Source organism: Engraulis encrasicolus, chromosome 18 (assembly GCF_034702125.1).
Source record: "Engraulis encrasicolus isolate BLACKSEA-1 chromosome 18, IST_EnEncr_1.0, whole genome shotgun sequence".
Classification (NCBI taxonomy): Eukaryota; Metazoa; Chordata; class Actinopteri; order Clupeiformes; family Engraulidae; genus Engraulis; species Engraulis encrasicolus.
The window spans coordinates 32822680-32849274 of NC_085874.1; the positions used below are offsets into that span (position 1 = coordinate 32822680).

At 39.0% G+C, this 26595-nt stretch overlaps 1 protein-coding gene across 1 annotated transcript in view; it reads left to right on the forward strand.

The window, feature by feature from the left end:
* The window catches only part of adgrf6 (adhesion G protein-coupled receptor F6), an 88150-nt gene that overhangs the window by 45715 nt on the left and 15840 nt on the right, over positions 1-26595 (forward strand). Inside the window, exons 43-92 of the mRNA XM_063222155.1 lie at positions 111-257; positions 345-491; positions 679-825; positions 924-1070; positions 1154-1300; positions 1393-1539; positions 1920-2066; positions 2148-2294; positions 2384-2530; positions 2624-2770; positions 2893-3039; positions 3128-3274; positions 3660-3806; positions 3910-4056; positions 4448-4594; positions 5944-6090; positions 6736-6882; positions 7191-7337; positions 7434-7580; positions 7937-8083; positions 8234-8380; positions 8492-8638; positions 9002-9148; positions 9298-9444; positions 9560-9706; positions 10069-10215; positions 10364-10510; positions 10618-10764; positions 11126-11272; positions 11456-11602; positions 11701-11847; positions 12233-12379; positions 12530-12676; positions 12775-12921; positions 13930-14076; positions 14332-14478; positions 14585-14731; positions 15103-15249; positions 15757-15903; positions 16007-16153; positions 16438-16584; positions 16750-16896; positions 17414-17560; positions 18744-18890; positions 19073-19219; positions 19393-19539; positions 19622-19768; positions 23906-24043; positions 24391-24540; positions 26341-26478. Coding sequence (XP_063078225.1) covers positions 111-257; positions 345-491; positions 679-825; positions 924-1070; positions 1154-1300; positions 1393-1539; positions 1920-2066; positions 2148-2294; positions 2384-2530; positions 2624-2770; positions 2893-3039; positions 3128-3274; positions 3660-3806; positions 3910-4056; positions 4448-4594; positions 5944-6090; positions 6736-6882; positions 7191-7337; positions 7434-7580; positions 7937-8083; positions 8234-8380; positions 8492-8638; positions 9002-9148; positions 9298-9444; positions 9560-9706; positions 10069-10215; positions 10364-10510; positions 10618-10764; positions 11126-11272; positions 11456-11602; positions 11701-11847; positions 12233-12379; positions 12530-12676; positions 12775-12921; positions 13930-14076; positions 14332-14478; positions 14585-14731; positions 15103-15249; positions 15757-15903; positions 16007-16153; positions 16438-16584; positions 16750-16896; positions 17414-17560; positions 18744-18890; positions 19073-19219; positions 19393-19539; positions 19622-19768; positions 23906-24043; positions 24391-24540; positions 26341-26478 — 7335 coding nt within the window. The remainder of the gene's footprint in view (positions 1-110; positions 258-344; positions 492-678; positions 826-923; positions 1071-1153; positions 1301-1392; positions 1540-1919; positions 2067-2147; positions 2295-2383; positions 2531-2623; positions 2771-2892; positions 3040-3127; positions 3275-3659; positions 3807-3909; positions 4057-4447; positions 4595-5943; positions 6091-6735; positions 6883-7190; positions 7338-7433; positions 7581-7936; positions 8084-8233; positions 8381-8491; positions 8639-9001; positions 9149-9297; positions 9445-9559; positions 9707-10068; positions 10216-10363; positions 10511-10617; positions 10765-11125; positions 11273-11455; positions 11603-11700; positions 11848-12232; positions 12380-12529; positions 12677-12774; positions 12922-13929; positions 14077-14331; positions 14479-14584; positions 14732-15102; positions 15250-15756; positions 15904-16006; positions 16154-16437; positions 16585-16749; positions 16897-17413; positions 17561-18743; positions 18891-19072; positions 19220-19392; positions 19540-19621; positions 19769-23905; positions 24044-24390; positions 24541-26340; positions 26479-26595) is intronic.

The window sequence follows — 26595 nt, forward strand, 5'->3', positions numbered from 1 at the left end:
CATGTAGAGGTCAGTGAATGTCCCCAAAATTTGTAAGAAATTTGAAATATGGAGAATTTTTAAAGATATCTTGTGAGCCTAAGGTAACTATTTGCATCTGTGTTTTCAAGATGTCAATGAATGTTCAGAGGTACCTAATGTGTGTGGACCCGATTCGAACTGTGCCAACACCAATGGAAGCTACAACTGTTCCTGCTTGAATGGATACCAAGTGACCAATGCAAGCCAACCTATAAGTGACAGCAATCCATGCGCGGGTATACAGAAACAAACAAAATTACAATAGATATTTTCATAACGGTTCAAAAAACATTCCGCAAATTATTGTAACTATCATCTTTCAGATGTGGATGAATGTCTTGAGACTCCACCAATATGTGGTCCAAACTCAGACTGCAGCAACACCATTGGAGACTACAGTTGTACATGTCAGAGTGGATACAATGTAACCGACCACAGTTTCAGAAGCAGCCCTGACAACCCATGTAGAGGTAATCATTTTGCTTCCAAAGATGGGAAGCACACTGGCTCAGAATTAAGAATGTTCTAGAACTTAAGTTTACAATATTCACACAATCACTGTGCTTTGCAGACATACATGAATGTGTTGAGGCGAAGTATTACAGTAAGATTTATGGACTGAAGTTACTATATTCATACTCTCACTGTGCTTTGCAGATATACATGAATGTATTGAAACACCTAAAATATGTGGACCCAACTCACATTGTACCAACTACAATGGAACTTTCAACTGTTCCTGTATCACTGGATATCAAGTGATCGATTCAAGCCAACCCATAAACAACAGCAATCCATGCACAGGTATACGGATTTAGAAATTCCTTTTGTATAAGCAGTATGAACTGTCAGTAAAACCTTTCGTATACACAAAATATATTTACCGTACCATCATCTTTCAGATGTTAATGAATGTCTCGAGACTCCAGCAGTCTGTGGTCCAAACTCAGACTGCAGCAACACCATTGGAGACTACAGTTGTACATGTCAGAGTGGATACAATGTAACCGACCACAGTTTAAGAAGCAGTCCAGACAACCCATGTACAGGTAACAATATTAGCACAAAGTGAAGGAAAAACAGATTTGCCAAATATTGTACAGTATAATAAGTCGTGTATATATTTTCTCAGATGTCAATGAATGTTCTGATGTACCTGATGTGTGTGGATCCAACTCCAACTGTGCCAACACCAATGGAAGCTACAACTGTTCCTGCTTGAATGGATACCAAGCGACCAATGCAAGCCAATCCATAAGTGACAGCAATCCATGCACAGGTAGATAAAAGCCAAATACTGTACCTGATTCAGACATTTCTACAGCTGATCCAAATAACATTCAACAAAACATTGTTACTGTCGTTTTTCAGATGTGGATGAATGTCTCGAGACTCCACCAGTCTGTGGTCCAAACTCAGACTGCAGCAACACCATTGGAGACTACAGTTGTACATGCCAGAGTGGATACAATGTAACCGACCACAGTTTAAGAAGCAGCCCTGACAACCCATGTAGAGGTAAGAATAATTTATTACACTAAACTTGATGCCAGTGTCATAACTATGTCATAACAGTGTCATAACAGTCATGCATGTGTCATAAACATTATGTCAATGTCATTAACATTTTATAACGCTATCAACTTTTCATGACCATGAAACGATTGGCATTGAAATCATGTTTATGACTCATCCATGACTGCGTCATAACACAATTTTGACACTTTTATGACACTGTTATGCCATAGGTATGATGCCGGCGTCAAGTAAAGTGTAACTGAATAGTTCCTCAAACATGATGGAATCAAGCAAAGCTTTTCTCTGAAAGACAAGGTATAAAACATGTCTACCTAATTGTTTTGTACCAAAGATAACAGGTTGTCTCTGTATTTTTCCAGATGTCAATGAATGTTCTGAGGTACCTGATGTGTGTGGACCCAACTCCAACTGTGTCAACACTAATGGCAGCTACATCTGTTCCTGCTTGAATGGATACCAAGTGGCCAATGCAAGCCAACTGATAAGTGCCAGCAATACATGCACAGGTACATTCAAGCTAAATAGCTAAGGTAGATATTGTTAGAGCTGCTACATCCAGTGAAACTTGTAACTACTGTATATTTCAGATGTGGATGAATGCATTGAGACTCCACCAGTATGTGGTCCAAACTCAGAGTGCAACAACACCATTGGAGACTACAGTTGTACATGTCAGAGTGGATACAATGTAACCGACCACAGTTTAAGAAGCAGCCCTGACAATCCATGCAGAGGTAAGCTTGTTGATGAGAAACACTTTGTCAAAGTAATACAGTAAGAGTTCTGTACTTAAGTTATAATATTCTGTCATTGTGTTTTGCAGACATACATGAATGTGTTGAGACACCTAAAATATGTGGACCCAATTCTTACTGTACCAACTACAATGGAACTTTCAACTGTTCCTGTATCACTGGATATCAAGTGACCGATGCAAGCCAACCCATCAGCAACAGCAATCCATGCACAGGTACATGGACTTAGAACTTCGGTTTGTATTATTAGTGTGATATGTCACTAAAACTTCTGCCTAAGATAAAATATATCCACCTTCATCTTTCAGATGTAGATGAATGTCTTGAGACTCCAGCAGTCTGTGGTCCAAACTCAGACTGCAACAACACCATTGGAGACTACAGTTGTACATGTCAGAGTGGATACAATGTAACCGACCACAGTTTAAGAAGCAGCCCTGACAACCCATGTAGAGGTAACAATATTTCTTCAAACATGATGGAATCAAGCAAAACTTTTCTCTGAAAGATAAGGTATAATAATGTCTCCATAATTGTTTTCTGCCTAAGGTAACAGGTTGTCTCTTTATGTTTTCAGATGTCGATGAATGTTCTGAGGTCCCTGATGTGTGTGGACCCAACTCCAACTGTGCCAACACCAATGGAAGCTACAACTGTTCCTGCTTGAATGGATATGACATCACCAATGCAGGCCAACCCATAAGCGACAGCAATCCATGCAAAGGTACTGTGCGTACATACCAAATAAACAAGGCAGATATTTCTTGAACTGTTTGAAAGCACAGGCAATAAACAATACCATCATCTTTCAGATGTGGATGAATGCCTCGGGACTCCACCAGTCTGTGGTCCAAACTCAGACTGCAACAACACCATTGGAGACTACAGTTGTACATGTCAGAGTGGATACAATGTAACCGACCACAGTTTAAGAAGCAGCTCAGACAACCCTTGTACAGGTAATTCAAATGATGTTGATGACAAGTCACCATGTTTGCACAGTTCAAATCAGTTGTGTACTTCAGAGACGTATTCCATGAAGTTTGTTCGGTAGCAAACCAGGTTAACATTGAGTTATGCCAGGCATACACTGTGCGAACAGTGTGAGTAGTAGCTGAATACCCATGATTGGAAATATCGCACAGTGTAGGCCCACCTTTAGTCTGTATGTTTATTATAAGACATCTCTTGAGTGTTTCAGCATATTTTACATCATTTTTTATCTCACTTTACTGTACAGCACATTTGAGTTGCATTCATGTATGAAATGTGCTATTCACATAAAATTGCCTTGCCTTGCCTTTATTTAAAACAATATTGTAATATGTGACTGCCATCTTTTAGATGTGGATGAATGTCTCGAGACTCCAGCAGTCTGTGGTCCAAACTCAGACTGCAACAACACCATTGGAGACTACAGTTGTACATGTCAGAGTGGATACAATGTAACCGACCACAGTTTAAAAAGCAGCCCTGACAACCCATGTAGAGGTAAGATTGTTGATTTGAAACATCTTGGCAAAGTATTACTGTAAGAGTTACGGTATCTACTTACATTAAGTTACTATATTCATACTGTCACTGTGTTTTGCAGATATACATGAATGTGTTGAGACACCTAAAATATGTGGACCCAATTCTTACTGTACCAACTACAATGGAACTTTCAACTGTTCCTGTATCGCTGGATATCAAGTGACCGATTCAAGCCAACCCATCAGCAACAGCAATCCATGCACAGGTAAAATAGTATTTGGGAATGAGGTTGGTATCTCTGTCATGAGATATTTCTAGTATGTTCATCAAAAACAAAGTTGTTACCATCCTCTTTCAGACATCTTTCAGATGTGGATGCAACAGGCTAATTTGTCCATTTTACACTTTAATTTTGCATTAAGGTGTGCACGAGCGGTTTATGTATTTAACATGTTTCAAAGTATATGAATAGATTAATTAATTAAGTTATTATTTTGCAGGTCATTACATAATCTTCATGGGAAATTGTGTTATTGCAGAAAACAATAACTACAGTTCAGACTACAATACCATTACTTTTAAAAGCAAAAATACATAGTTATCATGTTGCATTTCATAACATTTGTTGTTGTTATTGGAAATTGTGTTTTTTGCAGACATAAATGAATGTACAAAGACACCCAGCATATGTGGACCCAACTCCAACTGTTCCAACACCAATGGAGGCTACAGCTGTGTCTGCTTGATTGGCTTTGAACCGACCAATGCAAGCCGTACCATCAGCCAGAGTAACCAGTGCAGAGGTAGATAGGATCAATGAGACGTATACTTTTATTCAGGACTGATAATCATTCCATTTGACATATTACCATCCACTTCACGCCCTTTTTATGTAATGTAAATGTGGCTAATGAAGTGCATGTAAAGAAATTGACAATAAACCCAGCTTGACTTTTATTCAGGACTGATAATCATTCCATTTGACATATTACCATCCTCTTCACGCCCTTTTTATGTAATGTAAATGTGGCTAATGAAGTGCATGTAAAGAAATTGACAATAAACCCAACTTGATGTTGTAAGACTTGATGAGTTTGGCCTTGTCTCTTTAGATGTGGATGAATGTCTTGAGACTCCAGCAGTCTGTGGTCCAAACTCAGACTGCAGCAACACCATTGGAGACTACAGTTGTACATGTCAGAGTGGATACAATGTAACCGACCACAGTTTAAGAAGCGGCCCTGACAACCCATGTAGAGGTAAGGCCATGTCCATGTCATCATGCTTACAAAGTTTGGAACAGTTGTGTACCTCCGATTCATACATTTACTCTATTTTCTGTTTCTTTGCAGACATACATGAGTGTATTGAGACACCTAAAATATGTGGACCCAATTCACATTGCACCAACTACAATGGAACTTACAACTGTTCCTGTATCACTGGATATCAAGTGACCGATTCAAGTCAACCTATTAGCAACAGTAATCCATGCACAGGTAAAATAGTATTTCAGAAGGAGGTTGATTTCTAGTATGTTCATCAAAAGCAACATTGTTACCATCATCTTTCAGATGTGGATGCAATAGGCTAATTGGTCAATTTTACACTTAAATTTTGCATTAAGATATGCATGAATGGTTTATGTATTTAACATGTTTAAAAGTAAATTATTTAATTAATTAATACAATTATTATATTGCATTTCATTACATAATCTTCGTGGGAAATTGTGTTATTGCAGATAACGACTTCAGACTACATTACCATTACTTTTAAAGCAAAGTAAAACAAAACAGTGATCATGTTGCATTTCATGACATTTGTTGTTATTGGAAATTGTGTGTTTTTGCAGACATAAATGAATGTACAAAGACACCCAGCATATGTGGACCCAACTCCAACTGTTCCAACACCAATGGAGGCTACAGCTGTGTCTGCTTGATTGGCTTTGAACCGACCAATGCAAGCCAAACCATCAGCCAGAGCAATCAGTGCAGAGGTAGATAGGATAAATTAGACGTATACTTTTATTCAGGACTGATACTCATTCGATACGACATATTAACATCCTCTTCACACCCTTTTTATCTAATGTAAATGTGGCTAATGATGTTGTAAGACTTGATAAGTTTGGCCTTGTCTATTTCAGATATGGATGAATGTCTTGAGTCTCCAGCAGTCTGTGGTCCAAACTCAGACTGCAGCAACACCATTGGAGACTACAGTTGTACATGTCAGAGTGGATATAATGTAACTGACCACAGTTTAAGAAGCAGCCTTGACAACCCATGTAGAGGTAAGGCCATGTCCATGTCACCATGCTTCCAAAATCTGGAACAGTAGTGTACCTCAGACTCATACATTTAGTCTATTTTATCTTTTGTTTGTTTGTTTTTTTGGTATGCAGATATACATGAATGTATTGAAACACCTAAAATATGTGGATCCAATTCTTACTGTACCAACTACAATGGAACTTACAACTGTTCCTGTATCACTGGATATCAAGTGACTGATTCAAGCCAACCCATCAGCAACAGAAACCCATGCACAGGTAAAATAGTATTTCAGAATGGGGTTGGTGTCTCTGTCATCAGGTATCTATAGTATGTTCATCAAAAACAACATTGTTACCATCATCTTTCAGATCTGGATGCAACAGTCTTATTGGTCCATTTTACACTTTAATTTTGGATTAAGGTGTGCATGAATGGTTTATGTATTTAACATGTTTCAAAGTATATGAATAGATTAATTAATTAAGTTATTATATTGCATTTCATTACATCATTTTCATGGGAAATTGTGTTATTGCAGAAAACAATGCCTACAGTTCAGACTACAATACCATTACTTTTAAAAGCAAAAATACATAGTTATCATGTTGCATTTCATAAAATTTGTTGTTGTTGTTTTTATTGGAAATTGTGTGATTTTGCAGACATAAATGAATGTACAAAGACACCCAGCATATGTGGACCCAACTCCAACTGTTCCAACACCAATGGAGGCTACAGCTGTGTCTGCTTGATTGGCTTTGAACCGACCAATGCAAGCCAAACCATCAGCCAGAGCAATCAGTGCAGAGGTAGATAGGATAAATTAGACGTATACTTTTATTCAAGACTGATAATCATTCGATACGACATATTAACATCCTCTTCACACCCTTTTTATTTAATGTAAATGTGACTAATGAAGTGCATGTAAAGAAATTGACAATAAACCCAGCTTGACTTTTATTCAGGACTGATAATCATTCCATTTGACATATTACCATCCTCTTCACGCCCTTTTTATGTAATGTAAATGTGACTTATGAAGTGCATGTAAAGAAATTGACAATAAACCCAACTTGACTTGTAAGACTTGATACGTTTGGCCTTGTCTCTTTAGATGTGGATGAATGTCTCGAGACTCCAGCAGTCTGTGGTCCAAACTCAGACTGCAGCAACACCATTGGAGACTACAGTTGTACATGTCAGAGTGGATACAATGTAACCGACCACAGTTTAAGAAGCAGCCCTGACAACCCATGTAGAGGTAAGGCCATGTCCATGTCACCATGCTTCCAAAATCTGGAACAGTAGTGTACCTCAGACTCATACATTTAGTCTATTTTATCTTTTGTTTTTGCAGACATACATGAATGTATTGAGACACCCAAAATATGTGGACCCAATTCACACTGTTTCAACTACAATGGAACTTACAACTGTTCCTGTATCACTGGATATCAAGTGACCGATTCAAGCCAACCCATCAGCAACAGCAATCCATGCACAGGTAAAATAGTATTTCAGAATGGGGTTGATTTCTATAGTGTTCATCAAAAGCAACATTGTTACCATCATCTTTGATATGTGGATGCAATAGGCTATTTTGTCCATTTTACACTTAAATTTTGCATTAAGATATGCATGCATGGTTTATGTATTTAACATGTTTAAAAGTAAATTATTTAATTAATTAATAAAATTATTATATTGCATTTCATTACATCATTTTCGTGGGAAATTGTGTTATTGCAGATAACGACTACAGACTACATTTCCATTACTTTTAAAGCAAAGCAAAACAAAACAGTTATCATGTCGCATTTCATGACATTTGTTGTTATTGGAAATTGTGTGATTTTGCAGACATAAATGAATGTACAAAGACACCCAGCATATGTGGACCCAACTCCAACTGTTCCAACACCAATGGAGGCTACAGCTGTGTCTGCTTGATTGGCTTTGAACCGACCAATGCAAGCCAAACCATCAGCCAGAGCAATCAGTGCAGAGGTAGATAGGATAAATTAGACGTATACTTTTATTCAGGACTGATAATCATTCCATTTGACATATTACCATCCTCTTCACGCCCTTTTTATGTAATGTAAATGTGGCTAATGATGTTGTAAGACTTGATAAGTTTGGCCTTGTCTATTTCAGATATGGATGAATGTCTTGAGTCTCCAGCAGTCTGTGGTCCAAACTCAGACTGCAGCAACACCATTGGAGACTACAGTTGTACATGTCAGAGTGGATATAATGTAACTGACCACAGTTTAAGAAGCAACCCTGACAACCCATGTAGAGGTAAGGCCATGTCCATGTCACCATGCTTCCAAAATCTGGAACAGTAGTGTACCTCAGACTCATACATTTAGTCTATTTTATCTTTTGTTTGTTTGTTTTTTTGGTATGCAGACATACATGAATGTATTGAGACACCCAAAATATGTGGACCCAATTCACACTGTTTCAACTACAATGGAACTTACAACTGTTCCTGTATCACTGGATATCAAGTGACCGATTCAAGCCAACCCATCAGCAACAGCAATCCATGCACAGGTAAAATAGTATTTCAGAATGGGGTTGATTTCTAGTATGTTCATCAAAAGCAACATTGTTACCATCATCTTTCAGATGTGGATGCAATAGGCTAATTTGTCCATTTTACACTTAAATTTTGCATTAAGATATGCATGAATGGTTTATGTATTTAACATGTTTAAAAGTATATGAATAGATTAATTAATTAAGTTATTATTTTGCAGGTCATTACATAATCTTCATGGGAAATTGTGTTATTGCAGAAAACAATGCCTACAGTTCAGACTACAATACCATTACTTTTAAAAGCAAAAATACATAGTTATCATGTTGCATTTCATAACATTTGTTGTTGTTATTGGAAATTGTGTGATTTTGCAGACATAAATGAATGTACAAAGACACCCAGCATATGTGGACCCAACTCCAACTGTTCCAACACCAATGGAGGCTACAGCTGTGTCTGCTTGATTGGCTTTGAACCGACCAATGCAAGCCAAACCATCAGCCAGAGCAATCAGTGCAGAGGTAGATAGGATAAATTAGACGTATACTTTTATTCAGGACTGATACTCATTCGATACGACATATTAACATCCTCTTCACACCCTTTGTATCTAAAGTAAATGTGGCTAATGATGTTGTAAGACTTGATAAGTTTGGCCTTGTCTCTTTAGATGTGAATGAATGTCTTGAGACTCCAGCAGTCTGTGGTCCAAACTCAGACTGCAGCAACACCATTGGAGACTACAGTTGTACATGTCAGAGTGGATACAATGTAACCGACCACAGTTTAAGAAGCGGCCCTGACAACCCATGTAGAGGTAAGGCCATGTCCATGTCATCATGCTTACAAAGTTTGGAACAGTTGTGTACCTCCGATTCATACATTTACTCTATTTTATCTGTTTTTTGTTTGTTTGTTTTTTTGGTATGCAGATATACATGAATGTGTTGAAACACCTAAAATATGTGGACCCAATTCTTACTGTACCAACTACAACGGAACTTACAACTGTTCCTGTTACACTGGATATCAAGTGACCGATTCAATCCAACCCATCAGCAACAGCAATCCATGCACAGGTAAAATAGTATTTCAGAATGGGGTTGATTTCTATAGTGTTCATCAAAAACAACATTGTTACCATCATCTTTCAGATGTGGATGCAACAGTCTTATTGGTCCATTTTACACTTTAATTTTGGATTAAGGTGTGCATGAATGGTTTATGTATTTAGCATGTTTAAAAGTAAATTAATTAATTAATTAATAAAGTTATTATATTGCATTTCATTACATCATTTTTGCAGGAAATTGTGTTATTTCAGATAACAATGCCTACAGTTCAGACTACGTTACCATTACTTAAAAAAAAAAGCATAGTTATCTTGTTGCATTTCATAAAATTTGTTGTTGTATTTATTGGAAATTGTGTGTTTTTGCAGACATAAATGAATGTACAAAGACACCCAGTATATGTGGACCCAACTCCAACTGTTCCAACACCAATGGAGGCTACAGCTGTGTCTGCTTGATTGGCTTCGAACCGACCAATGCAAGCCAAACCATCAGCCAGAGCAATCAGTGCAGAGGTAGATAGGATAAATGAGACGTATAATTTTATTCAGGACTGATAATAATTCGATATGACATATTACCATCCTATTCACACCCTTTTTATTAATGTAATTGTGACTAATGATGTTGTAAGACTTGATAAGTTTGGCCTTGTCTCTTTAGATGTGGATGAATGTCTTGAGACTCCAGCAGTCTGTGGTCCAAACTCAGACTGCAGCAACACCATTGGAGACTACAGTTGTACATGTCAGAGCGGATACAATGTAACTGACCACAGTTTAAGAAGCAGCCCTGACAACCCATGTAGAGGTAAGGCCATGTCCATATCACCATGCTTCCAAAGTTTGGAACAGTAGTGTACCTCAGATTCATACATTTACTCTATTTTGTTTCCGTTTTTTTTTATATATATACAGATATACATGAATGTGTTGAAACACCTAAAATATGTGGACCCAATTCTTACTGTACCAACTACAACGGAACTTACAACTGTTCCTGTTACACTGGATATCAAGTGACCGATTCAATCCAACCCATCAGCAACAGCAATCCATGCACAGGTAAAATAGTATTTCAGAATGGGGTTGATTTCTATAGTGTTCATCAAAAACAACATTGTTACCATCATCTTTCAGATGTGGATGCAACAGTCTTATTGGTCCATTTTACACTTTAATTTTAGATTAAGGTGTGCATGAATGGTTTATGTATTTAGCATGTTTAAAAGTAAATGAAGGAATTAATTAATAAAGTTATTATATTGCATTTCATTACATCATTTTTGCAGGAAATTGTGTTATTTCAGATAACAATGCCTACAGTTCAGACTACGTTACCATTACTTTAAAAAAAAGCATAGTTATCTTGTTGCATTTCATAAAATTTGTTGTTGTATTTATTGGAAATTGTGTGTTTTTGCAGACATAAATGAATGTACAAAGACACCCAGTATATGTGGACCCAACTCCAACTGTTCCAACACCAATGGAGGCTACAGCTGTGTCTGCTTGATTGGCTTCGAACCGACCAATGCAAGCCGTACCATCAGCCAGAGTAACCAGTGCAGAGGTAGATAGGATAAATGAGACGTATACTTTTATTCAGGACTGATAATAATTCGATATGACATATTACCATCCTATTCACACCCTTTTTATTTAATGTAATTGTGACTAATGAAGTGCATAAAGAAACTGATAATAAACCCGACTTGACTTGTAAGACTTGATAAGTTTGGCCTTGTCTCTTTAGATGTGGATGAATGTCTTGAGACTCCAGCAGTCTGTGGTCCAAACTCAGACTGCAGCAACACCATTGGAGACTACAGTTGTACATGTCAGAGCGGATACAATGTAACCGACCACAGTTTAAGAAGCAGCCCTGACAACCCATGTAGAGGTAAGACCATGTCCATATCACCATGCTTCCAAAGCTTGGAACAGTAGTGTACCTCAGATTCATACATTTGCTCTATTTTGTTTCTGTTTTTTTTGCAGACATACATGAATGTATTGAAACACCCAAAATATGTGGACCCAATTCATATTGTACCAACTACAATGGAACTTACAACTGTTCCTGTGTCACTGGATATCAAGTGACCGATTCAAGCCAACCCATCAGCAACAGTAATCCATGCACAGGTAAAATAGTATTTCAGAATGAGGTTGGTGTCTCTGTCATCAGGTATCTATAGTATGTTCATCAAAAACAACTTTGTTACCAACATCTTTCAGATGTGGATGCAAGATTTGTCAATTTTACACTTTAATTTTGCATTAATGTGTGCATGAATGGTTTATGTATTTAACATATTTAAAAGTACATAAATAGACGAATTAATTAAGCTATTATTTTGCAGTTCATTACATAATCTTCGTGGGAAATTGTGTTATTGCAGATAACGATGACTCCAGTTCAGACTACATTACCTTTACTTTTAAAACAAAACAAAACAAAACAAAACATAGTTATCATGTTGCATTTCATACCATTTGTTGTTGTTATTGGAACTTGTGTGTTTTGCAGACATAAATGAATGTACAAAGACACCCAGCATATGTGGACCCAACTCCAACTGTTCCAACACCAATGGAGGCTACAGCTGTGTCTGCTTGATTGGCTTTGAACCGACCAATGCAAGCCAAACCATCAGCCAGAGCAATCAGTGCAGAGGTAGATAGGATCAATGAGACGTATACTTTTTATTCAGGACTGATAATAATTCGATATGACATATTATCATCCTCTTCGCACCCTTTTTATCTAATGTAAATGTGGCTAATGATGTTGTAAGACTTGATACGTTTGGCCTTGTCTCTTTAGATGTGGATGAATGTCTTGAGACTCCAGCAGTCTGTGGTCCAAACTCAGACTGCAGCAACACCATTGGAGACTACAGTTGTACATGTCAGAGTGGATACAATGTAACCGACCACAGTTTAAGAAGCAGCCCTGACAACCCGTGTAGAGGTAAGGCCATGTCCATGTCACCATGCTTCCAAAGTTTGGAACAGTAGTGTACCTCAGATTCATACATTTAGTCTATTTCATCTGTTTTTTTTTTGCAGACATACACGAATGTATTGAGACACCCAAAATATGTGGACCCAATTCACACTGTTTCAACTACAATGGAACTTACAACTGTTCCTGTATCCCTGGATATCAAGTGACTGATTCAAGCCAACCCATAAGCAACAGTAATCCATGCACAGGTAAAATAGTGTATGAGAATGAGGTTGGTGTGTCTGTCATCAGGTATTTCTAGTATGGTCATGGAAAACAGCATTGTTACCATCCTCCTTCAGATGTGGATGCAACAGGCAAGTTCTGTGGTATCTTGACGTTTCTCAACAGCATCGTTGCTAACTAAGTTATCAACATACTTTGTTGCAATGCAATTTCCCCTAGGCAACCTACTAAGTTGCTAACTGTTCAGCAACAATGCTTTCCAGAAACGGGTCCGTGGATTGCTCCTGACTACTAGAGCTGGGTATCGATTAAAATTTCAAGAATCAATTCGATTCCAATTTTCAAGTTTTCGGAATCGATTTTTTTTCGATGCGCTCCAATTCAATCCGATTCGATCTGATTTCGAGCTGATTTCCAATTCAATCCGATTTCGATTCGATCCGTGAGTTAAAAACGTAGGCTATTTGAGCTGTTTCCTTCATTTCATGACTAGAGAAGCAACATATTAAATCTAGCATAATATCAATATCACTGTAAACAGCTAATCTTATTTATTTGGTAGTAGTATTTGGTAGAAGTATTTGGTAGTTACTGATGGCTGGAAGACTGAAAAAAGGTTAACTGCGGGGGAAATTAAAAATAATAATAATAATAATAATAATAATAGTAACAATAAATAATGATAATAATTTTAAAAAAATCGATCTGTGGATGGATGAATCGATTATCGGAAATGAATGTGTGAATCGATTTAAAATCGATCAATCGATTTTTTCAACACAGCTCTACTCACTACATATACAAACCCAGGATGACCTTCTAAAGGGCATTTTTTATTTTAAACTTCTCTATGTATTGAATATTGAATTGAATTGAAAACTTTATTACAGACTCAAAAAGTTCCATATAAGATACATAAAAAGACATAAAAACACACATAAATGTAATTAGCATGTTTTAAAAAAAATATAAATGTAGTTATAAGTTTGCCTTTCATTTCCTAATTTTCATGGGAAATTTTGTTACTACAGATATAAATGAATGTACCGAGACACCCAATATATGTGGACCCAACTCCAACTGTGCCAACACCAATGGAAACTACAGCTGTTCCTGCTTCATTGGATACCAAGTCACACATGCAGATCAGGCCATAAGCAAAACCAATCCATGCACAGGTAACTTAAAGTGGGTTTTTTCCAAGGCAAAATTGTGATCAATTCTTTTCAGGTGTACATAAATACTTCATGCTTTATGTATTAGATTACAGTTGTTTATATATATATATATATATATATATATATATATATATATATATATATATATATATATATATACATATATATATATATAAACAACTGTAATCTAATATATATATAATTTTGTATTTCCTAAAATGTATTTTTGTCATTGGAAATTGTCTGTTTTTGTAGACATAAATGAATGTACAGAGACACCCAGCATATGTGGTCCCAACTCTGCCTGTGCCAACACCAATGGAAGCTACAGCTGTTCCTGTGTCACTGGGTACCAAGTGACCAATGGAAACCAAAGCATCAGCCAAAGTAATCCATGTAGAGGTAAGAATATGTCTGTCAAAGACACTCACAACATTTCCCAAGTTAGGAATAGTTGTGTACCTCAGCTTCATACATTTATGTTGTGTCTGTTCTTCTTTCTTTGCAGACATACATGAGTGTATTGAGACACCTAAAATATGTGGACCCAACTCACACTGCACCAACTACAATGGAACTTACAACTGTTCCTGTATCATTGGGTATCAAGTGACTGATTCAAGCCAACCCATAAGCAACAGTAATCCATGCACAGGTAAAACAGTATAGGAATGGATAAGGTATCTGTCATATGAAATCTAAACTGTAGTGTGACGTTGTTTTAAGTAGTTAAGTAGTTCTTCACTAAACGTTCATCTCTGCATGATGGCGGTCCGTGTACATTTTAGGAAGTCAATTTTCGTTTTAGGCCTTAATATTGCTTTAAGATGTGCATCAATGCTCTATGTAGTCAGGATTGTATTTAAAACCAAGATTTTTTTTTCATTGCATCGATAGACATAAATGAATTTCATTTTTTTGTGAAGCACATTGAATTGCACCTGTGTATGAAATGCGCTATACACATAAACTTGCCCTGCCTTGCCTTTCATTGCATCATTTTTATGGGTAATTGTGTTATTCCAGATATAAATGAATGCACAGAGGTACCCAACATATGTGGACCCAACTCCAACTGTGCCAACACCAATGGAAGCTACAGCTGTTCCTGCTTGAATGGATACCAAGTGACCAGTGTGGATCAAACCATAAGCAACACCAATCCATGCAGAGGTAAGTACAGGTTTTTTTTCAAGGCAAGATTGTGACTAATTGTTTTCAGGTATATGTATATACATACTCTATGTCAGGGGTATTCAATTAAATGTCAACGAGGGCCAGTTTTTCAAATTCCTCCAAGTAAAGGGGCCGAACTACAGTATATGTATATATTATAGTTGCCGACTGTCAATGAAAAAAATATGGCACATTTCTTTCAGTGGGGGGTCAGAAAGTTTTGCATTTCTTAGATGTTATTTCCTGCATTTTAACGTCCCGTGTCCCGTTTCAGCATGGTAACGGAACCCATACCTTTATCTCTAAATTCCAAAAAATGATACTGTATTTCAAGTGGCTTGTGGGGGGCCAGAACCTTGCTGTCCAGGGGCCGCATCTGGCCCCATTGCGCCATTTGAATAGCCCTGCTCTATGCAATAGATTAGAGTTGTTTAAAAAAAACATTCATAATTTTGTATTTTCTGAAAATGTATTTTTGTCATTGGAAATTGTCTGTTTTTGTAGACATAAATGAATGTACAGAGACACCCAGCATATGTGGTCCCAACTCTGCCTGTGCCAACACCAATGGAAGCTACAGCTGTTCCTGTGTCACTGGGTACCAAGTGTCCAATGGAAGCCAAAGCATCAGCCAAAGTAATCCATGTAGAGGTAAGAATATATCTGTCAAAGACACTCACAACATTTCTCAAGTTTGGAATAGTTGTGTACCTCAGCTTCATACATTTGTGTTGTCTCTATTTTTTCTTTGCAGACATACATGAATGTATTGAGACACCTAAAATATGTGGACCCAACTCACATTGCACCAACTACAATGGAACTTTCAGCTGTTCCTGTATCCCTGGATATCAAGTGACCGATTCAAGCCAACCCATAAGCAACAGCAATCCATGCACAGGTAAATAAGTATATGAATGGATTGTATCTGTCATTGGAAATCTAAACTGTGTTTATTAAAGGTAGAGTGTGTCATGGTTTTATGTAGTTTATTTCCAGATTTTTTGCTGCCCAGTCACAAGTGTTATCTTGTTCATGTATATTTACCACCACCATCAATTTCTAAGTATTCGTTATGACTTGACCACATTGAATTGCACCTGTGTATGAATTGCACTATACAAATAAGCTTGCCTTGCCTTGCCTTTCATTGCATCATTTTTATGGGAAATTATGTTATTCCAGATATAAATGAATGCACAGAGATACCCAACATATGTGGACCCAACTCCAACTGTGCCAACACCAATGGAAGCTACAGCTGTTCCTGCTTGAATGGATACCAAGTGACCAACGCAGGCCAACCCATAAGCAACAGCAATCCATGCAGAGGTAACTTAATTGGTTTTTTTTTCAAGGCAAGGTTGTGATCAATTATTTTCAAGTGTACGTACATATTTTCTCTATATATTAGATCAGATATGTTTTAAAAAAACATTCATAATTTTGTATTTTCTATAATGTATTTTTGTCATTGGAAATCGTCTGTTTTTGTAGATATAAACGAATGTACAGAGACACCCAGCATATGTGGTCCCAACTCTGCCTGTGCCAACACCAATGGAAGCTACAGCTGTTCCTGTGTCACTGGGTACCAAGTGTCCAATGGAAGCCAAAGCATCAGCCAAAGTAATCCATGTAGAGGTAAGAATATGTCTGTGAAAGACACTCACAACTAGAGATGTACAGGGTCCAAGATCCGGTTCCGGATCCGGCAGGATAATAGGGTTTTTTAGACTATCCGGATCCGGCAGGATCTTTAGCAGTGGATCCGGTATCCGGCAGTTACATAAAAATCAGGATGTGGGGCATCTCTACTTTTTACGTAGCCTAGGCTTTTCAGTCAGTCTTTCACAACCCCAATTGCTGCATGGAGTGAAAGCCCTTCGGAAGCGGCCGTTGAAGGCAGTGTGGCAGTAAGCCAATGAGTCTTAAAAATAGTTTGCGCCAACGTAATAAAAAGGGCCCACGTGTGCAAGTTGGCTATGTGTTTCAACCCTTTCGTAGGATACGGTATCCGGTATCTTAAGCAGTGGATCCGGTATCCGGCAGGATACTAAAAATCAGGATCCGGTGCATCTCTACTCACAACACACAAAGTTTGGAATAGTTGTGTACCTCAGCTTCATACATTTGTGTTGTCTCTATTTTTTCTTTGCAGACATACATGAATGTATTGAAACACCTAAAATATGTGGACCCAACTCGCACTGCACCAACTACAATGGAACTTTCAGCTGTTCCTGTCTCACTGGATATCAAGTGACTGATTCAAGCCAGCCCATAAGCAACAGTAATCCATGCACAGGTAAATCGGTATATGAATGGGGTCGGTATCTGCTAGTCTGTGCGATCTTATTCTCGATTGTGATTGGCTGATAGCCATTGTAAATCGGGTGTGAACACACACCATTCCAAATGAAGATTCTATGCGTGTCTAAGTTAGACGCGATGCATTTAAGTTGATATTGAGAATCTGGTGCAGTTGAGGTAGGAAAATACGGGAAGAGCACATCTTTGTGTCATCTGTGGTTGGGGTATCAGTGTGATTGCAACGACGTTTCATTCCTGCTGTGTTTATATCCCCTCGCTGAGATTTTGTAGCAAAGTGTGTGTCTAGCAGCACGACAAACGCACGCACGCCGTTAGTGTTGCAGGGGTAACCAACCACTTCCTCAACCTGTCAACTGACCGACAGGGGGTAAATTAATTGTTATTACAGCACTTTTAAAGACATTATGGTCAGTTGAGTGCAACAGTGTTAGATAAGCAATAAGCCACTTGAGTCTGTGTGTTTGTGTTCGATTTATAACGGCATAGGGGAGATTAATGGCACTCTACTTCGCGTCGTGCCCCACTCCCCTTACCCGTTATAAATCGAACACAAACCTCCGGCCTATCGTGGCTTATTGCTTAATTACATGTCTAGTATGTTTGTTGAAAACAACATTGTTACCGTCAACAATTTTTTCAGTCAGTATTGTTTTGGGGGGTGTTATCAGACATGTATACACGCAGGGTGCGATTTGTCGGAAAACCAGAAGGGGGGATACGTTTTAGATTGTAAGCAATATCAATGGAATTACATTGAAATGTGATAATATCATGTAGAAAAAGTGGCGATATCAAGACCAGACGGGGGGACAATTCCCCCATCCCCCCCTACAAATCGCACCCTGTATACACGTGTCTGGGATTTATGCAAGCGTTCACTTCTCTTCATGACCTCCCTACAGTACCGATGCGACCCCTTTGCTTTTGGGGTCCCGACCCCCATGTTGGGAACCATTGGGCTAGCTCAGGATTGCGCCGCACCTTGAGACTCAGCTTGACATTTTCTCAGCATAGTCATTTTACACTGTAATGTTGACTCAAGGTGTGAATGAATATTCAATAGACTAGTTAGTGTTGATTTCCAAATCAAAATACTGTATAGGGATTTTTTGTTTTACTGTTCATTAAATCAATTCATGTCATTGGATTTTTTACAGATGTAAACGAATGTACAGAGACACCCAGCATATGTGGACCCAACTCTGCCTGTGCCAACACCAATGGAAGCTACAGCTGTTCCTGTGTCACTGGGTACCAAGTGACCAATGCAGGCCAACCCATAAGCAACAGCAATCCATGCACAGGTAGATTACTAAAGGTCTTGTAGGTTTTTATCCAAGGCAATCTTGTGAGCATTTTATTGCCGATGTACAGTAAATACATGTTCTATATACATTAGATATGCATTCTTTTCAAAACAAAAATATGGAGATACATTTGCATTTTATAAGACATATTTTGTATTATTGTAACTTGCTTTTTGCAGATATAAATGAATGTACAGAGACACCCAACATGTGTGGACCTAACTCAAACTGTGCCAACACCAATGGAGGCTACAGCTGTTCCTGCTTCAGTGGGTATCAAGTGACCAATGCAGGCCAACCTATAAGCAACAGCAATCCATGCAGAGGTAAATAAATGCAGTTTTATTTTGTGAGAAATATTAGGTAATATAAGGTAATATTGTGAGCATTTACATTTCAGATGTAAATGCATTTACATTCTGTGTACATGAGATTAGCATCATATAATTCTAATTTTGCTTTATATGTAACTTTTGTAATTGAAAATGGTCTTTTGCAGATATAAATGAATGCACAGCGGTATCCAGCCTATGTGGACCCAACTCCAACTGTGCCAACACCAATGGAAGCTACAGCTGTTCCTGCTTGAATGGATACCAAGTGACCAGTGCAAGCCTACCTATAAATGCCAGCAATCCATGCACAGGTAAATGAACACAATTTTTATTTCTCGTGAAATATCTCAAAGGTGAGTGTTCAAGGCAATAATTGTAACCATTATATTTCAGATGTGGATGAATGCTCTCTGAGTCCATCAGTCTGTGGTCCACATGCGGACTGCAGCAACTCTGATGGAGGCCACAGCTGTGCATGTAAGGATGGATACCAGGCGACCCAAGATGGACAGCCCATAAATAGCAGCAACCCATGCACAGGTAAATACTGTATATAAAGGAAAAATGCAGATCTAGATGCTGTTTTTCACATAGACTTTCTTGAAAACACAATGGTTCCGGCCTCTCGTTTACATGTACAGTATATAGACTGAGTTTTCCCCCAAAATCTAAGATCTAACGTTGCCACCAAGGGCCACATCACGTTATCTGATCCTCTTTTTAAGTCTAAACTTTCTGATTCTTGTGATTTTTTTGCTTTATTATTCATTGTTTTTCATTCTGACTTATTTATTTATTTATTTATTTGTATTTATTTTTGCTGTCAATCTAACTATGAAGCACATTGAGTTGCATGTCTTACAAATAAAGTTATTAATTAGAGATGTCCGATATTGGCTTTTTTGCCGATATCCGATATGCCGATATTGTCCAACTCTCAATTTTCGATTCCGATATCGGTCGATACCGATGTCGGCCGATACCGACGTCGATATATGTGTTTTTTTTTTCCTCAAAACAAATTTTAAAGGCCAGCTTCCGATAAAACACAATTTTACTCACTCCTTTTGAAGATCGGACGGTCACCCCAAGTTAAACTCACTTGCAAGGCTCTCATAGCGGTGCGTCACCTCGCCTGGCTGTGTTTCCCGGTGTTTCCCAATTGACATAAATAATGCAGAGAAACGAGCGAATCACGAAAGCCTTTCTGTGTTTCGTCACGTCGAAAGAAGGCGTTGGCCACAAAGGTTTATGTCGACCCATTTTTCTAAAAACATGTCGAGTAATTTTTTCTGCTTGTTTTCAATACAAGCAACGTCTGGTGGCCCGAAATCTAGCTTAGCTTAGCTATCAGCTGGTTGCTACTCTCAGGTACACACACAGCACAAAGCCTCATCCATAGAGCAAGCCCACTCTGGTTGCTCCGTGCCTGCTGCTTGCCTAGGGGTCGCTGTCGAAAGAGCACAGCCCTGAATGGAGCATGCACGCCTCCGTTGGTGCCCCTATAGTGCAGTACCACCCGGGGAAGTGGCGACTCTGTTTCCCATTACATTCTCTCCAAGAACAGGAGGACTGAGCCAATCAGAGACGCATTTCCACGAGAGCTGGAAGAGTGAGCCAATCAGAGACGCATTTCCATGAGAAACACGGAACACCCTCTCGTTTCTCCACAAGCCACCTTGCTGGCTTGCAAAAACGGCTTGAAACAAAGCAACCAGAACGTTTTTTAAAACAGGACCAACGCGTAACACATTCAATAACAATGGGGAACACAGCAATATTAATCAAATGACGTTGAGAGGCCATCTTTAAAGCGATCCTATACAACTTTGACATAAACACATAGATATAAACAACTTTATAGCGGCCTCTAGTGGTTTTGCCGAAAATGTGCATTGAATTAAATTAGACAGACATTGGCTTCGAGATTATGTGCGAATTAAATTTCGTCGTCTTCTGTAATTAACCAGATTCCCTTCCTTGCATTCAGTTCTCTCCACTTCTAAGGGGCTTTATCATATGTGAGATTCCCCCCCTTGCTTATGAGTTGGCTGCTTCGTAATTCACTTCACACAACTGCAATCATGTTTGCACTTCCCTCAGATGGATATTATTTGATCCACTTGTTCTCGGCAGATATCCCCGTCTTTATTTCACATTTCCAGTAACTATATAGTACCTGTAGCCTACATTAGAAGAACGAGGAATCAAACGGCTATTTTGTTGTCATAATAACGATTTCGAAGTCGAGGTGACAAGACGCGGTTTTATCTCCTGTGGTGTTGGAAGTGAAAGTGGACATCCATATGCCGACTAGAGATCACGTTTCGTCTCCTCTTGATCGGCAACAACATATATTTTTAGCCTCGCTCGACTGATTGTGTCCTTTGACATCAAATAAAATATGCGACATCAGATTTCAACTCGTATACATTTGTGTATCTTTGTAAACTAAACGAGGTGGCGTGGGTTTTGAGAATGCTAATGCATACATCCCAGTGTAGTGAATGAATGATAAAATCCCCATCTTTTGGCGTTCGGCTCTCTCCGGTTTGAAGCCCTTTTCCAATGTTCACACAAGTGATTTATTTGCCTGTCCAAACCTTTCATCTCAATTATCTCGTGATGTATTTGCAGTCCCATTCGTTGTTTTCACTGCATGCCAGCGTGATATTTTACAATCAGCTAGCCAGTAGCCAGTAGCCAGCTTTCAGCAAGCTGCTGCCTTATGTAGACCTCCTTGGCTGCTGCTTAGTTAGCAAACGAAGGAATAGGTCTCGCTCCGCTCATACAGCATAGAAATCTGGACGCCCCTAGCGGCCACAAATTGCACAACAACAAAAGGCGCGGCGCCGCCAGGCAAAACTGCAAGTGCTGTTTCGGAGCAGGAGCACTAGGCGGTGATGGAAATATTGCCATTTTCCCCATTACGGGTCAGTCAAGCAAAATCTTGAGTACCAAGCCATTTCATGACTATGAAAAAGTTGCATAGTGTTTCTTTAAGTAAGATTACACATCTCCTGTTGTGGAACAAAATATGCTTAATTTTATTGTAACGCCCCACTAGATGCATTCTCGAATGCAGCAAAGCTTTCCAAAAATTAACATCGTCTGTGCAAAATAGAAAAATAATTAAGGAGAAAAGTGTACAGTAATTCAAGCATTATTATATCGGTTTTGATAGGTCAAAAATCCGATACCAATATTGACCGATATTACATTTTTATGTATTATTGGGCCGATAATATCGGTGGGCCGATATTATCGGACATCTCTAGTTATTATTATTATTTTATATAAATCTCGCATTTAAAAATATCCCTTTTATGAGGCGAAACATAAACTTTAACAATAGGCTTTTTTAATCCACGTGTTCATGTGTTTGACATAAACGGCATAATCCATGGCGTGTTTGATGTAAACAGATAAAAAATGTCTGTTTATTAAAACATCTGCATATGTGTAACCAAGGCGCTAATCAGTGGCGTGCACAGGTGCTCAAGGTGGGGCGGGGGGCATGTGGAACTTCCAATTACCTTACGGTACGTACCAGGCTATAGAAGCAATATACTGTATTGGAGCATTATTACCTCCGTCAGGAGGTTATGTTTTCCGTCGCAGTTTGTCTGTCTGTTTGTCAGCAGGATAACTCAAAAAGTTATGAAGAGATTTGGATGTGGAGTTGTTGGAAATGACCAAAGGCACTAGTGATTATATTTTGGTGGTGATCCGGATCAAGATTCTTCAGCTTTGCTAGCCTAGAAATCTAGACACCCCTAGTGACCGCAAATTGAATTGTAACATAGTCAAATGTTCCATCAAACAGCTTCCTTGGCGGAGGTCTGCACTCTCTCAGCGCCTTGGTTGTGACGTGCTTTAGATTGTCAAGCATTTATAGATGATCATGTCAACATGAGCCACAGTACATTGTGACAAAAAATATCTAAAAAACCCTCAAAATGGCATTTTTGTCCAGTAGGGCAAAAGGGCACCACCTTGTCCCTATCTGCGCATGCCTATGACCCTAACTCACAGTAACAATGGATGCTGCAGCTGTTCCTTTGTGAATGGTTATGGATTGACTAACTTAGTGGTTCTCAACCTTTTTACAGCAAATGTCCCCTTGACCTCATCATAAGCCTCCCAATGCCCCCTTGACATCATCATAAGCCTGTCCAAAATAAAATAGACTAATGCTCCCTAATGATCCTTCTCAATGCCCCCCTTTGGGCTCCTCAATGCCCCCTGGGGGGCTGTAGCGCCCCTGTTGAGAAACACTAGACTAAATGAAAAATAAACTAAAATCAACAAAAGATGTACACTACTATGATGCCAAGAAGTATCACTGGACTATTTCAGACAGCAGCAAAGTAGGACAGATACAAAACAGGACACAGTTCACTGAAGTTGAACTTAAATGGTCAATACTGTCGCCAAAAATGGCTCCTGTCACCCAATACGCCTTTGCTGCCTTTGTCGCCTGCTTGTCAATACACAGTCAATTTTTATAGCGTTAGTCACCTCAAGTGTATTTGTGTAGTAAGGCAAGCCAATACATAAGTAACAGTAACAAACAAAGGAAAGGCCCGGTAAGCAGACAGGAAGACAGACATAATTGGGGTTCACATCAGATAACTCTTAAGCATGTGATTTTCTTTTGCTAACACCTTATTTCAGATGTGGATGAATGCTCTCTGAGTTCACCAGTCTGTGGTCCAAACTCGGTGTGCACCAATTCTGATGGAAGCCACAGCTGTGCATGTAAGGATGGATACCAGGCGACCCAGCCCATAAGTAGCAGCAACCCATGCACAGGTAAATAAAAATGACTGATGCAGGACCCCGTTTCTCGGAAGCATCACTGCTAACCAGTTAGCAACTCACTAGGTTTCCAATGGTAAATTGCCTTGCAACCAAGTAAGTTGCTAACTTAGTTAGCAACAATGTTGTCGAAAAATGCACCCCAGATCTAGTGGCAACAAAAATATTACATAACAACAGTACAAATGGAGGGCTCAGCTCCTCCTTTGTGAACTGTTATGATCTGAGCAGCTGCAGGAAAACACCAACAGCAACAAAAGACACATAAAGCCAAAATATAGTTACTATTTTGCGTTTTTTTAACATTTGCTTTTGTTATTGGAAATTGTTTGTCTCTGCAGACATTAATGAATGTACAGAGACACCCAACATATGTGGACCCAACTCAAAATGTGACAACACCAATGGAAACTACAGTTGTTCCTGTGTTTCTTCTGGGTACCAAGTGACCAATGCAGGTCAACCCATAAGCAACGCCAATCCATGCACAGGTAAATAAATAGGCCTACAGTTTTAATTTCTGATATAATATCTCCTTCATTTTTGTTAAAGGAAAGAGTGTGACCCTTTTACTTTCCAGATGTGAATGAATTCTCTACAATATAAGTAGATTTAACTCACAGTAACAATGGATCCTCCAGCTGTTCCTTTGTGAATGGTTATGGATTGACTAGCTGAACGATCACAGAAAAAAAATCAACAAAAGATGTACAGTACTATGATGCCAAGAAGTATCACTGGTGTACTATTTCAGACAGCAGCAAAGTAGGGCAGATACAAAACAGGACACAGTTCACTGAAGTTGATCTTCAAATAGTCAATACTGTCGCCAAAAATGCCTCCCGTCACCCAATACGCCTTTGCTGCCTTTGTCGCCTGCTTGTCAATACACAGTCAATTTTTGTAGTGTCAGTCACTTCTAGTGTATTTGTGTAGTAAGGCAAGCCAATACATAGTGTAGTACCGTGGACCTTCAGGAAATTGCCAAAAATAATAATAATAAACAATATTGATACCTGTAATTGCATGACTAGGCCACTGGGGGAATTTCACCCCCAGAATAAACCTTGACTGTACAAGTAAGGCACACAGGTTCTGACAGACTGGGACAGTTGAAAAAATAAAAATATTTTCTTTATTTATCCAGATGTGCAATGATTAAAATAGCCGCACCGCCAAAATAAAAGAAAAGAAAACTGTGAACAATGCCAGGGCAACTACCCTAAAGGATTGGCAGACTCAGGCTAGCAGGGCAGGTTACCAGTTGGGAATAAATGTGTTGTTCACCACTCATGCTATGAAACAATGGCCTACGATACAGCACGCACACACTCACACACGCTCATAGGCATACCACACTAAGCAAGTGATTCAATCAATATTGCTACACACTACACACAGGTGAGTCAATTCACTGCAATTCAAGTTGAAATGATTCCTACTGAGACCTGCCCTGCGAGCTACTGGACTATGATGCACAATGAAACAGAAATAGTAGCCTACATTTAAGAATTGGCGACCGGATAAAAGAAAACAGAACACAAATAATCAGGAAGGCAAACTAAATTCAGTAAGGACAAAACAGTGATTGGGTAATCTGTCCATGGTGCAAACATACAGTGTCCAGAACCCTTGATGACACATCTGAGAGTTTTGGGCACACAATGAAGTAATTAGTAATAGTCCATTACATGTACATCACGGTTAACAGTGGATTGAGACATACCGGACCGATTACATACCTCACTACAGGCAGACAGAAGGTGCACAGTTTACAGACAGAGACCTTCAGGGCGCCAGGGGATCAGGTTAACCTGGCGATTAACAAATCAGAACATCATCCCGTGTGTTGGATGAAGCACATCAATTACATACACAATGTTAACCATACACACACATACCTCGAGCCTCTACAAATGTAGATCAGAACCAATCCGGGCATCACGGATCATAGCTCTGTGCCAGCAGAACATCTGGCAGAACAGCTGCAAATATTAGGCCTACCTCCAGGAGGGCTCCAGCGAGCCTACCCAACGCTGACTGCTTTGTATAAAACAAACGCCTAGCCGCACCTGATTAGCACTCACTGCTATCTGAGTCCGTGACATTATGACACTATGGGAGCTGGCAAGGGACAACACTCGCTTCAAGACCGGCAGGTCTACCTGTTACAATAGGTAACAGTAACAAATAAAGGAAAGGCCCAGTAAGCAGGCAGGAAGGCAGACATAATTGAGGTTCACATCAGATCTTTAAGCATGTGATTTTCTTTTGTTAACATGTTATTTCAGATCTGAATGAATGCTCTCTGAGTCCACCAGTCTGTGGTCCAAACTCGATGTGCACCAACTCTGATGGGGGCCACAGCTGTGCATGTGTGAAGGGATACCAGGCGACCCCGCCCATAAGTAGCAGCAACCCATGCACAGGTAAATAAAAATGACTGATGCAGATCTAGTGTCAATAAAAACATTACATAACAACAGTACAAAGGGAGGGCTCAGCTCTTCCTTTGTGAACTGAGCCGCTGCAGGAAAACAGCAAAA